Source organism: Garra rufa, chromosome 4 (genome assembly GCF_049309525.1).
Source record: "Garra rufa chromosome 4, GarRuf1.0, whole genome shotgun sequence".
NCBI classification, from domain to species: domain Eukaryota; kingdom Metazoa; phylum Chordata; class Actinopteri; order Cypriniformes; family Cyprinidae; genus Garra; species Garra rufa.
The window spans coordinates 26,614,830-26,629,527 of record NC_133364.1 but is presented as its reverse complement, the minus strand read 5'-3'; the positions used below and the strand labels follow the sequence as shown (position 1 = coordinate 26,629,527).

Below are 14,698 nucleotides of genomic sequence, written 5' to 3'. Positions count from 1 at the left end.
TGAGAATGTCATTTGGATGAGTAATTAATGACATTTTTTGGTGAACTATCCATTAATTTCTATTGGTAAATGCTGCCACAGAAAGAAGAATATCGACTTGCTTCTCATTTCTTAATCAAACAAGCAAAATCGACCATTTTACTTTTTAAATACATGTTTCCGTGCACATTTCAAGTACATATCATTATTTTTTTAAGTTTGTAATCTTTCACAAAGATAAAATATAATAATAATGTAAGAATTTCCCCAGAAAGTCTTTTTTGTTGTTGGTTGATGTCAGCAATCCTTTTTAGTTTCTGAGTATTCCATTTTCTTTGCTTTTGGCTGTCTTTGGCCGTTGCACAATTGAAAATATTTATACTGCCTTGCATGATGCCCATATGGGCACGTGCCCAATTGCCCATATGGTTAATCTGGCATGCTACTGTAAGCCTATGGTGGTGTTTAGTCTTCAAACTACTCCTTAGTTTATGCCAAATAGGGTTCTTGTACGAAAGCAGTTGTATTTTTAAAAGAACATTAGAACCAATGATTTTTATGATGCTTGGTTTTGTAAACTGGTTATTCCACCAAAGAAAACAGAGCTCTGTACTAAAATATTTACACACTTTGATAAAATATAACCTTAGAAGGATGGCTCATGCAAAAATTTAAATTCTGTCATCATTTATTCACCCTCAAGTTTCAAACCTGTATGAATTACTTTCAGGTGTTGAACACAAAACATATTTTGAAGAATGTTGGCAACCAAACAGTTGACGGTTTGGTTGCCATCAACAGTTTAATTACCAACCTATCTTCTTTTGTGTTCAGCAGAATAAAGAAACTCTGGAAAACGTGAGTAAGTGATGACAGAAATTATCAGAATCGGAATCGGAATCAGAACAAGTGTCAGCAAAAATAATAATATTGTGTTAGTTTATAATATTTTTGTTGATAAATTCACACAGCTGTTTTTGTCATTAGGGCAGATTCTGTTCAGCATTTTTATAAAGAAAGATAAATGTGACCCTGGACCACAAAAGTAAAGATCATGTTCCATGAAGATATTTTGTAAATTACCTAGCGTAAATATATCAAAATATATATAAGTTGCATTGCTAAGAACTTAATTTAGACTAATTTAAAGGCGATTTTCTCAAAATTTGATTTATTTATTTATTTTTTTGCTCCCTCAGATTCCAGATTTTCAAATAGTTTATTTATTCAGCTTTTAGATGGTCTATGTTATTTTTATTTAGTAGTGCCCTAAAGTAGTTATCCCTAAATAATTCAGCTCTCTGTGGTTCTCATGACATGGTTGTTTTTGAAGTACCTGTCCAAAACACGTGTCCAAAAGTAAACCTGTTCGCAAAGGTTAAAATGACTTATTTCGGCACTTCCATTATGTCTTAGTCTAAATATACCTCACTTCAATATATAAGAAGTGAGAAGCAAGTGGTCACTTACTTAAGAAAATAGTTTAATTTACACAAATTATCGTTTTCAAAACCTCCTTCGCCTGGTTCTTGCTATCATGCGGCGTCTCCTTGAGAATCAATGACTGCTTGAAGCCTTTTGTAACTGTTCCTCAATTGTCCTGAGTGCCAATGCTGAATCTCAAAATCATAAAGTCACTGTGGGGAAGAAATCAAATGTGCAGGGCATGCTGGGAAACCAACGAACTTACTGGACCTGCAGGCTTTTTGTCAAGAACAGTGGGCAGCTTCACTACTCAGGAAAACCCAAGGACCCACACAAAAACTATCACAAAAGACTATAAACAAAAAACGAAAACCAATGCTACGTGAATATTTTAAATTGAATAGGCAACAAAAACTCAGCTATTACGTTTATTGTGAAATATAGTTTATACATTTTAGAGATTCTACTTATTTTAGAAATCAGTGCTATTGTTAATTAGAAATAGAACTATTATAATTAGTAACTGTTGTAGAAGTATGATCAAATAAAATACAAAAAATGAAAAACCTAAATGAAAATTCTAAATGTTGCCTTGGCATCTAATTGAATAGGTCTAAGTTGAAGTACCATAATCAATAAAACTAAACAGAAGAAAAATAGATAAATAGAAATATTTCAATATAATATTAAAAAAAAAACTAAAATTGTATAATATAACAAAAAAAAAGTATATTAAAAGGTTATTTACTGATTGATTGTTTGATCAAATCAGTTCAATTCAGTTGTGCTTCCGTTATCTTAACATTAAGTTGCTTTCATCTAAAACTCACATATAATTAATCCCAAAAAACGCTCATAATTTAATAACAAATAATATATGTTCTTTATTAATATTTTATACTGTACATTATAATGTTATGATGCCTAAACTGTAGCATTTAAAATATTTTCTTTCTTTTATTTTTGGTTAAAAATGTATGTTTTACTATTTTATATATATTTATTTATTATTAATTCATATTTTAATGTTGTTACCTTATTTTTGTCTTATTTTTATTATTTGGTTTGTACACAACCAGTTAAAAGTTTTTAAACAGTAAGATTTTTAATGTTTTTTTTTTTCAAAAGAAGTCGCTTCTGCTCACCAAGCCTGCATTTATTTGATCCAAAGTACAGCAAAAACTGTAAATTTTTAAAATATTATTACTATTTAAAATAACAGTTTTCTATTTGAATATATTTTAAAATGTAATTTATTCCTGTGATTTCAAAGCTAATTTTTCTGCATCATTACTGCCGTCTCCAGTGTCACATGATCAGAAATCTGTTATCTGTTCAAGGAACATTTATTTTATTATTATTAATATTTAAAACAGCTGAGTACATTTTTCAGGATTATTTGATGAATAGAAAGATCCAAAGATCAGCATTTATCTGAAATAATAATTTTATTTCACAAAGATGCTTTAAAATGTAATAATACTACATGTTTTTGAACAGCAAATCAGAATATTTGAATGATTTCTGAAGGATCATTTGACTGGAGTAATGATGCTAAGAATTCAGCTTTGAAATCACAAGAAAAATTACATTTTAAAATATATTCAAATAGAAAACAGTTATTTTAAACAGTAAAAATAGTTCAAAATTTTACTGCTTTTGCTGTACTTTGGATCAAATAAATGCAGGCTTGGTGAGCAGAAGAAACTCTTACTGTTCAAAAACTTTTGACTGGTAGCATATTATTTAATTTTAGAGGAAATTACATATAAATAAATATCTGTTTATATCTTCAGGCATAATGTTTTACATTTAACTCCAGTTGCTTTTGCCTTGGAAACAGACAGAATGTGTAAAATGTGTTTCACACAACTTGATATACGTGCAAATGTGTGCGTGCATCAAATGAAGCATGCCAGGCTAAGTAGCTTTACATATGACCTCCGGAGTTGCCATAACTTTGTATGTCTCAGCTACACAAATGCATGCAAATACACAAGCTCACGCTAACACCACCAGAAAGTTCACACCTCTTACACACTCTCATTCATACTCGCATACATAAACTAGAACACAGAAGTGAGCAAACAAGCATAAGGAACAAGGAAGGAAGATAAACAGAAAATACTGGAAGAATGAAAGGAAAGACAGCATGAGAAAGAAGAGGAATTCTGGAGAATGTCTGAGAAAGATGAGGCGAGAGATATAGTAGACCCAGAACAACAGATAAAGCATGCGTCTGATACTTGGGCGTAGATTTGGGTACATGTGGGGGCGAAGTGTATCTACTAAAAGTTGAAGGACTAGTTTATGAAAAACTTAAATTCTGTCACCATTTACTCACTCTCATGGTATCATGACCTTGTATAATTTGCTTTCTTCCGAGAAACATAAAAGGGGAAATTAAAGAGAGAGAAAAAAAAGTTGCTAGATGCTTGTAAAATGGTCACTAGAGCTTTCAAAAAACTATTAAATATTTTTATGTCATATGCCATGACTTTATTTATGGTCAAAGTGAAACTGACTAGTTAGAATTTTCCCCTCTGATCGCTTCATTGAGTTGGTGAATTAAAATCGAGAAGTTCAGACAGGTCGAGAAAAAATTAGACAGGTTTTGTGAACCAGAATCAATGAATCAATTAGAATAGTAAAAATAAAAAATAAAAAATGTAAATTGTATAAAAATAAAAAAATTGTAAATTATACAACTATGATCTGTTCATCAAACAAAACTGCTAGAATATTCTTTACATTTTCTCATTTTGTAGGTTTGCAGGACTTCAAAAAAAAAAAAAACTATTTTTAAAGGAACTAATAATGAAAGAAGAACCATGTTCAAATTCTAACATAACAGTGTTTTTATAAACCAAGCAAAACAGAACTTGACAGCTACTGATTATTATGCATTTTGATTCATGGAGCTGTAAGAGCAGCTATACTTTTGGTTACACAAGGAACACCAAGAATGGGTAGATGATGACTGAATTTGCAGTAAAATGTAAATGATCTAAGGGAAGTGAAACGGTTGAACTATCCAGATGTAGGCATGATAAAATACAATTTCTGACAGACATTTCAACACCTTTTCATTTGCAATACTTGTGTGACTTAATTTTAAACAATAAAAAAAACTTTTTAAATACTTTTAGTGCCTAAAAATGTTGAAAATATTTCAAAAATATGAATAAAATATCAAATAAACAAGGGCTGTTCACCCAAAAAAAATGTGCTTAAAATTAAGTAACCGTCAGGCTATACAAGATGTACGCTCTTAAAAATAAAGGTGCTTTAAAAGGTGCTTCACAGCGATGCCATAGAAGAACCATTTTTGGTTGCACAAAGAACCATTCAGTCAAAGGTTCTTTAAGGAACCATCTCTTGCTTACCTTTTTATGATCTGAAGAACCTTCTTTCACCACAAAGAACTTTTTGTGAAACAGAAAGGTTCTTTAGATGTTAAAGCTTCTTTATGGAACCATTTAGACAAAAAGGTTCTTCCATGGCATCGTAAAGAATTAGAGTCCAAACAGCTGATAAAAACATCCCAATAATCCACAAGTAATCCACACAACTCCAGTTCATCAATTACTATCTTGTGAAATGAAAATCTTTGTGTTTATAAGAAACAAATCCACCATTAAGGCATTTTAAGTTGCAGCGATAAGTTTTATCAACTTTTTGGATTCTTTTCCTGATGGCACCCATTTAGTCCAGAGGACTCATTGGTGAGCAAGTGATGTACACTCTTAAAAATAAAGGTGCTTCAAAAGGTTCTTCAAGCAATGCCATAGAAGAACCATTTATAGTTCCACAAAAACCATTTAGTCAAAGGTTCTTTAAAGAACCATTTCTTGCTAACCTTCTTATTATCTGAAGGACCTTCTTTCGCCACAAAGAACTTTTTGTGAAACAGAAAGGTTCTTCAGATGTTAAAGGTTCTTTATGGAACCATTTAGACAAAAAGGTTCTTCTATGGCATCGTGAAGCACCTTTATTTTTAAAAGTGTAGATGAGTTTTTATTATTCATCTGAACGAATTTGGAGAATTTAGCATTACAATCTTTCGTTCACCATCGGATCCTTTGCAGTGAATGGGTGCCGTCAGAATTAGAGTCCAAACAGCTGATTAAAAACATCACAATAATCCACAAGTAATCCACACAACTCCAGTCCATCAATTACCATCTTGCGAAATAAAAATCTGTGTGTTTATTAGAAACAAATCCATCATTAAGGCATTTTAAGTTGCGGCGATATGTTTTATAAACTTTTTGGACTCTTTTCCTGACAGCACCCATTTATACCAGAGGACTCATTGGTAAGCAAGTGATACTGAAGTGTACTTCTACACTCTTTAAAATAAAGGTGTTTCAAAAGGTTCTTCAAGCAATGCCATAAAAGAACTATTTTTGGCTCCACAAAGAACCATTCAGTCAAAAGTTCTTTAAGGAACCATTTCTCCCTTACCTTTTTTTTTGGTACAAAGAACCTTTTGTGAAACAGAAAGGTTCTTCAGATGTTAAAGGTTCTTTATGGAACCATTTAGACAAAAAGGTTTTTCTATGGCATTGTGAAGCACCTTTACTTTTAAAAGTGTACATTTCTTCAAATCTGTTTTGTTGAAGAAACAAACTCATCTAGCCTACATTTTGGATAGCCTGAGGGCGATAGGTTTTGTCAACTATTTGGACTCTCTTCCTGATGGCACCCATTAAGTCCAGACTCATTGGTGAGCAAATGATGTACTTCTACACTCTTAAAAATAAAGGTGCTTCAAAGGGATCTTCAAGTGATGCCATAGAAGAACCATTTTTGGTTCCACAGTACCATTCAGTCAAAACTTTAAGGAATCATCTTTCTTACCTTTTTATAACCTGAAGAACCTTATTTGCCACAAAGAACCTTTTGTGAAACAGAAAGGTTATTCAGAACTATTATACGGAACCATTTAGACAAAAAGGTTCTTCTATGGCATCGTGAAGCACCTTTATTTTTAGGAGTGTACATTTCTTCAAATCTGTTTTGTTGAAGAAACAAACCCATCTAGCCTACATTTTGGATAGCCTGAGGGTGAGTAAATTTACCTGATCTCATGACGATAACATACCTGTGGGACCTTTTTCGCAAGACACGAAATATGTACCACCATGTATGTTTCGTGACATATTCGATGTGAAGTTCTGCGCCAGCTGAGCTACAGAGTAAACGTATTACGTCCGGAAAGTGAAACATGGAGCTGTAATCATAAATGTGTATGAAGTGCTCGCTATTTTACCCCCTCTAGTATTCATTTCTGTTGGAAACCGCAGTGATATGTACATATTGGAATGTATTTTGTGTCTTGTGAAAAGTTTCCACAGGTACATTTTCGTCATGAGATCAGGTAGTGTCTTTTAAGGGTAAACTATTCCTTTTGTACAGTGTATAGTCTTTTCTGAACAACTGTTTGGCTATAACAGACAATATCATACAGTGAAAACATTGTGCTTTTGCTTATTTGATTTGAAAATGTTGAAACCAAACCTATGCCCTTGTTCTGAGAGAAAAGAGGACAGACAGACAGAGAGAGAGAGAGAGAGAGAGAGAGAAAGAAAGAAAGAGAGAGAGAGAGAAATAGGCTCTGCTTACCTGCTCTGAGGTAAACGTTATCTGAGAAATAAACAGACAGGAACAAAGATGACCAACAAATACACACTGACTAAACAGTCACACTCACACACACTCATTGATGTATGCGTACAAACAAAACACTACTTTAGGTGCTAACTAAACACGGTAAAATAAACAGTATTACTGGCTGCGCCTACACATCTTTTTTTTTTTTTTTTTTTTTAATTAAGCTTCTGTACACACTATAAAACCTAATTAATGGCATTTACTTACGTTATTTAATTTAGTCATATATCTTCTGGCACTTAATGAAATTAATTTAGCTAATGTAAATGGCTGATGATGATAATAGTTTTGCATAAAACACTTGATTAAATGCTAAAGAACGCCATTTCTGATGTAAATGGCAGTATTACATGTTGCAGTTCAAAGATTCAAAAGTATTGTACAAGTACTGTATGTAAGGATTTTAAATGTTTTTTACAAATCCAAAAATGTTAATGTCTGATTAAATTATCTCTAGAATGAAAATGCCCTTTTAGTTCTAAACAGTATAAATACCATCAGCCTCTCATAGCAAGTAGCAAATTATGGTTTGTTTTTGTTGCTAATTGTAATACATTACTTATTTATTTTTATTTATTTGAGAAGGAAGTGGCTTTGTGTGGTTTACTAGGCTGTGATGTAAACTGAAGGTTGTAGGGTGTTATATAAAGAGGGGAGGAGTGCTGTAGTATGTTCTGCCCCTACTTCCTGTTTCACCACGTCAACACAAGAGCGTAAACGGCACCAGTCAAACCATTTTAATCACTTCTTCAGAAACACCTGTATTCTTAAATATCACAACACTATTTTGCAGATCATTTCAACCACTAAAATAATTTTTCTGTAGCAGAATTTTGCTTCAGAGTTTCTGGCGATTGTTGATGGTGTCAGACTGCATCTTATCTTAGAAATGCAAGCACAGATTTTATCTGTTTTTTCGGAAAACACACATACTTAAAAAAACCCAGGCAGATTGCTTGACAGTAAGAGCAACTTTATATTTAAATAAATAAATGACCATAAATAAAGTCAAAATTTTAAAGCAAATTTATTAACTGAAATACTTAAGTACATTAAAATTAATTAAGTACACTTATTACACTTATAAGTTTATTATTATTTAATGGAATGTTCTAGATTAAATATTTTTACAAAAACTAATGGCCACAAAACCAGTCATAAGGGTCAATTTTATAAAAATTGAGATTTATACATCATCTGAAAGCTGAATAAATTGTTAGGATAGGACAATATTTGGCAGAGATACAACTATTTTAAATCTGAAATCTGGGTGTGCAAGAAAGTCAAAATAATAAGAAAATCGCCTTTAAAGTTGTCCAAATTAAAGGTTGTATCAGCGATTTCAAACCTGAAACATAAAGTGTCAAATTCAGCTGACCTTTCTTCACGATCCGCTCACTGCCTGCCCCATAAATCGACTCTAAAAAAAACACGTCTCTCTGGTCAGCCTAGGGTCCGAGATATGCCAAAAAAACAATCGGTGCTACCAACCTTTCCACAGAAAAACAAACAGTGTTCCAACCAATCAGCGTCAGGGGGTTGGTGTTGTGGACTTTCCTACTGGTGCAGGGATGTGAGGGAGGCGGAGCGAAAGTCCATAACACCAAACCCTTGACGGTGATTGGTTGGAACACTGTTTGTTTTTCTCGGACCCTAGGCTGACCAGAGAGACGCGTTTTTTTTTTTTACAGTCGATTTATGGGGCAGGCAGTGAGCGGATCGTGAAGAAAGGTCAGCTGAATTTGACACTTTATGTTTCAGGCTTGAAATCGCTGGTACAACCTTTAAGTTCTTAGCAATGCATATTACTATTCAAAAATTAAGCTTTGATATATTTACGGTTGAAAATTTACTAAGTATCTTCATGGAACATGATCTTAATATCCTAATGATTTTTGGCATAAAAAAAAAAATCAATCATTTTGACATACAATGTATTTTTGGCTATTGCTATAAATATACATGTGCTACTTAAGACTGGTTTTGTGCTCCAGGGTCACAAAAATATACTTGGAGTGGAAGCCTAGAGGCAACTGTACATTGACAGCGGATTCCGTACATTTTTCAAACTAAAGTGAAAATGAAAATATTTACAGTAGTAACTGACAGCACTCCACAAATACTTTCCATAAAGTTGAATTTTACGGTATGCATACTGTATTCCGTAGAGTATTTAACCTGTGATGTTCCTTTAATGTATAATGGAAAGATGTATTAAACAAGTCAATTTTAAATGACAAAATACCAATGTCATAATTTCCTCATTGTTAGGATATGCATTCAAGTAAAAAGTGGGAAAATGTACAGTCAGTTGGTTGTTATCACAAAATAAATCCCTTTAAGATGATCTTGTGATAATGAGAATGCAACACACGACTATCTGAAATCAAGTATATGAAATGTAAGGTTAGAAGAGAATGAATACATATGAATATGCTTCTGACACACACTTTAGGGCCTTAAAGGAACAGTTCACCCAAAAATAAAATTCTGTCATTGATTATTCATCCTCATTTCATTACAAACCTGTAAGACCTTCATTCATCATTTGAACACAAATTAAGATATTTTTGATGAAATCCAAGAGCTTTCTGAGCCTGTGTAGACAGCAACCTACTGACATTGTTAAAATAGTCCACTGACATCAGTGATTCAACCGTAATTTTATGACGCTACAAAGTTGTGTTTCTGTCTATGCAGGGTAAGAAAGCTTTTGGAATGCATCAAAAATATTTAATTTGTGTTCCGGGTAGGTGTGGAACGACAAAAGGGTGAGTAAACAAAGGAGAAGTTCACTTCCAGAAAATAATATCAGATAATGTACACACCCCCGTTGTCATCCAAGATGTTCAAGTCTTTCTTTCTTCAGTCATAAAGAAGTAATGTTTTTTGAGGAAAACATTTTAGGATTTTAGGATCTCCATATAGGACTAGTGTTTATAATGGACTTCTATGGTGCCCGTGAGTTTGAACGTCCAAAATGCAGTTTAAATGCAGCTTCAAAGAGCTCTAAATGATCCCGGCCAAGGAAGAAGGGTCTTATCTAGTGAAACAATCATTTTTCTAAAAAACAATTACAATTTATATACTTTTTAACCTCAAATGCTTGTCTTGTTTAGCTCTGTGTGTGGTCTGTGCTTTCCGGTTCAAGAGAGTTGAGGTATAGGTCGAAAAACTCACATCTCATTTTCTCCACCAATTTCAAAATCATCCTACACTCTTAAAAATAAAGGTGCTTTAAAAGGTTCTTCACAGCATTGCCATAGAAGAACCATTTTTGGTTGCACAAAGAACCATTCAGTCAAAGGTTCTTTAAAAAAACATCTCTTTCTTACCTTTGATAATCTGAAGAACCTTCTTTTGCCACAAAGAACCTTTTGTGAAACAGAAAGGTTCTTCAGATGTTAACGGTTCTTTATTGAACCATTTAGACAGAAAAGGTTCTTCTATGGCATCGTGAAGCACCTTTATTTTTAAGAGTGTACATCACTGCAGAAGAACCAACTCAGTGTTTAAAAAGTGAACGTGCAAAATCAAACACCCTTTACAAAAAAAGTTAAAACAGTGATGTAGAACAATTTTGAAGCTGGAGAAGAACCTGAACCGGAAAGCACAGAGCACACGCAGATCTAGACAAAACAAATATTTAAGTTTGAAAAGTATATATTTTTTTTTTTTTTTTTAGAAAATACCCTAACGTTTTGCTAGATAAGAAGGGGCACCATAGAACTGTATGGAGAGAAATCCTGAAACATTTTCCTTAAAAACAATTTCTTTACGACTTAAGAAAGAAAGACATGAACATCTTGGATGACAAGGGGGTGAGTAATTATCTGTAAATTTTTGTTCTGGAAGTGAACATCTCCTATAATGACAGAAATTTCATTTTTGGGTGAACTCTCCCTTTAAAGGAGAAAAAATAACGTCTAGGTTACGTAGGTAACCCTCGTTCCCTGAAGGAGGGAACGGAGACGTTACATTGGGAACTCACTTGAGAGACCAATCATCTCTGAGCCTTATTCAAAAGGCCAATGAAAATTGGCGAGTGGCATTTGCATGCCAAGCCACTCCCCGTACATACGGGTATATAAGAGGGCGGCATGCAGCCAGTCATTCAGGTTTTCACTGAAGAGCCAGATCGAGCCGGCGTCAGCGCGACGCCAGGGTCGTGGCAGGGGAATGTAACGTCTCTGTTCCTTCATTCAGGGAACGAGGGTTACCTACGTAACCTAGATGTTCCCCCTCAGTCGAATCACTTCGACGTTACATTGGGAACAGACCCATGGAACAGGCCACGACCCTGACGCCGCGTTACGCACAAACCCACGTGCCGACAGGTATACGTGCCAGCAGGTGGGAGTGTTAACGTAACCTTCCCAATGTCCTGGGGGCCAATTGTGGGGGACCCCACAGGAATGCCAGTTGTACTGAAGCATGGGTTGGGGGGCGGAGCACATGAGATCTTTCCATGTGGAAATAAAAATAATTCATATACGAGGGAAACAGAGGCCTTCTGGTTGACCACTGGAAAAATACTGAAACATATTGCCACAACCTGCGGGGCGAAGGAGACCCGGCAGGAGCACAGTCAGGAACTACTCCGCATCTAGACCTGACTGCGGGGCATGGAGGACCCAGGGTTCACCAAGGGGCTACATCCTGGGAAAATAGTGCACGGATCCTCGTGGGAATGGCGCAGCAAGCCGACACCAGCCGCCCTCCCACTCACCTGTAGTCCTTATGTTAGGACACGGGAGGAAACGGCCTCTACGCGAAGGTTATAAAACCTAGTGAAGGTATTCGGTGTCACCCAGCCCGCAGCTCTACAGATATCTGCTAGTGAGGCGCCATGAGCCAACGCATAGGATGAGGCAACACTCCGTGTGGAGTGGGCACGAACACCTAAGGGACATGGCTGTCCCTGGTATAAGTATGACAGGGAGATGGCATCTACCACCCAATGAGCCAACCTCTGTTTGGAGACAGCATTCCCTTTCTGCTGACCTCCAAGCAGACAAAGAGCTGCTCGGTGCGTCTAAAGTGTCGAGTGCGGTCTACATATATGCGTAAAACACGGACTGGACACAATATTGCCAAAGCTGGGTCTGCCTCCTCCGGGGGCAGAGCTTGCAGGTTCACCACCTGATCGCGGAAAGTTGTGGTGGGAACCTTGGGCACATAACCGGGCCGGGGTCTCAGGATAACGTGAGAATCGCCGGGCCCGAACTCTAGGCACGCTTCGCTGACAAAGAAAGCTTGTAGGTCCCCTACCCTCTTGATGGAACCCAGCGCAGTCAGGAGCGCTGTCTTAAGCGACAGAATTTTCAGCTCAACTGACACCAGTGGCTCGAATGGGATGTCCCACAGGCCTTGAAGGGCGACAAAGAGATCCCAAGAGAGCACGAGGTGCGGTCTGGGAGGATTAATCCTCCTTGCACCTCTCAGGAACCTCACGATGAGTTGGTGCTAACCAAGAGATGTTCCATCTACTGCATCATGATACGCTGCGATGGCAGCAATGTACACTTTGAGAGTCGAAGGGGACAGCCTGCGCTCCAACTTCTTTTGCAGGAAGGAAAGCACTACTGCAATCGTGCATCTCTGTGGGTCCTCTGCCCGAGAGGAACACCAGACAACGAACAGACCCCATCTCAGTGCGTAAGTCTGCCTGGTAGAGGGAGCTCGGGACTGAGTGATAGTTTCTATCACGGCCTGAGGAAGGCCGGAGAGGTTTGACGCATCTCGTCCAGGAGCCAGGGATACTGGTTCCGTGGAACGAGGTGCGGGTGCCAAACTGTGCCCATCAAGGGAGGGGCTGCCGCGAGGGAAATGGGTTCTGGGACCTAAGTCCGGGTGGGCCACTCCCGTGGCGCAACCGACAAGACTTACTCCTCGTCCTCCCTGGTCTTGCACAGGGTCTGTGCAAGGAGGCTCACTGGGGAGAAGGCGTACTAGAGCCCCGGAGGTCAGCTGCGTGCCAGTGCCACTTTGAGAAAAAGCAACTGGCAATGGGAGGAATCGGGAAAGGCGAGCAAATGTAGCTGGGCCTTGCCGAAAATAGCTCCGAACTAGCTGAACTGTCACGGGGTGGAGTCGCCATTCTGCAGGGTGGGTGGACTGCCGTGGAAGCCAACAGGCTGCACGGTTGAGCTTCCCTGGTGTCATGTGAATGGCACGTAGCGATATCTGCCACGTAGGAGCAGATGGCGGACGAACTGTAAGTGCCCGTTGCACATGGCATCTCAACCCGTGGTAAGCCATGGGCTGACTAGTTGGCAACACTGTGGGAAAACGCCAGTCCGGAGTGAGCCGAGATGCCATGCTCATCTCAGGACTCGATCGTGCTGAAGTGGTCTCACATGAAACAAGCTCAGCGGCTGGAGCTGTCATGTGCCCCAGGAGCCTCAATATTTTGAGAGGGACCGCTGTGTTGTGCCTGAATAATCCCAGGCACTACAGCACTGACTGCGCGCCCTTGGTAGTAAGGTGGGCTGTCCTGTTGACTGAGTCCGGCTCCAAACCGAGGAAAGAGATCCTCTGTACTAGGGAGAGTTTGCTCTTCCCTCTGTTGGCCTGAAGGACTAGATGGCAGAGGTGCTGAAGCACCAGGTCCCTCTATTCGCACACCAGAACTCGTGAGTGGGCCACAAGGAGCCAGTCGCTGAGACGGTTGGGAACGCGAATGCCTGTCTGCCGAAGAGGGGACAGGGGGACTCCTGTGACCTACACAAGGCTGCGGGGAGAGAGGGACCGGCCAAGTGGGTGCCCTTCAGGCTGATGGCTGCAACCCACCCCTGGAGACGGAAGCATACTTGTATGCATATCGTCGCGAGCGTCTTGGACGGCAGCCTGAGAAGGGACAGAAACAGAGCTCCATCCAGGATGGGTATTAACCCACCACTCTTTCTGGGCACGTTGAAGTAGGGACTGTAAGACCCTAACTTCATCTCGGCTGGAGGGGCAGGCTGGAGGAAGGATAAACGTCCTCGAGAAGAGTCTAACTGCATTAAGCAGTGGTTACCTTCTTCCCTGGTCCCCGCGCTCGCGATAAGAGGCTCCGAGTCCGGTTCCGAGGAGTGTAAGTGCTGCTCAGGAAGGGAACTCGGGGAACTCTTCATTTTTTTTTTAAATGAAAGAAGGGCCCGCCATTTTTTTACCAGCTCCTCGTGCACCTCCGGGAAGAAAGGGACCAGAGGAGGGCGCGGCGGTGCCGTGGGAGCCCTCCCCAGGAACCAGTCATCCAGCCTAGAGGGAGCGGCTGGAGGCGCATCACTTTTTTTTTTTTTTTGTGGGCACCTCTAGACCGATCCCCCTGGCGGCTCGGAGGAGCATAGCCAAGATTTCAGCGTCCGCCTCAGATGGGGCAGCGACCACGTGGGGCGCTGAGCCACCAAGGCGTCCTTCTCACCTTCTGACTCTCCCTCTGATGCAGCGATAGACATCTCATCTTCCTGAGGAGCACCAAAGGAGACGCTCATCCCGGCGTGCGGGGAAGCATACTGCTCTGGGAACTCAACGGGGCTACGCTGAGGTGCAGAAGGTTGCAGGGCTTTGAGAGCCGGCAGTGCGTTCTGCACCATTTCTATATATATACACATATATACATTATATGTGTGTG

At 38.7% G+C, this 14,698-nt stretch overlaps 1 protein-coding gene across 4 annotated transcripts in view; it reads right to left on the bottom strand.

Annotated features, from left to right (window-relative positions):
- The window catches only part of sfmbt2 (Scm like with four mbt domains 2), a 78,715-nt gene that overhangs the window by 45,503 nt on the left and 18,514 nt on the right, over positions 1–14,698 (bottom strand). For 2 of the 4 annotated variants that reach the window (XM_073838089.1, XM_073838090.1), the window contains exon 4: positions 7,033–7,053. The exons of the other annotated variants lie outside the window; for them this stretch is intronic. In XM_073838089.1, coding sequence (XP_073694190.1) covers positions 7,033–7,053 — 21 coding nt within the window. The remainder of the gene's footprint in view (positions 1–7,032; positions 7,054–14,698) is intronic. 4 annotated transcript variants of the gene reach the window in all.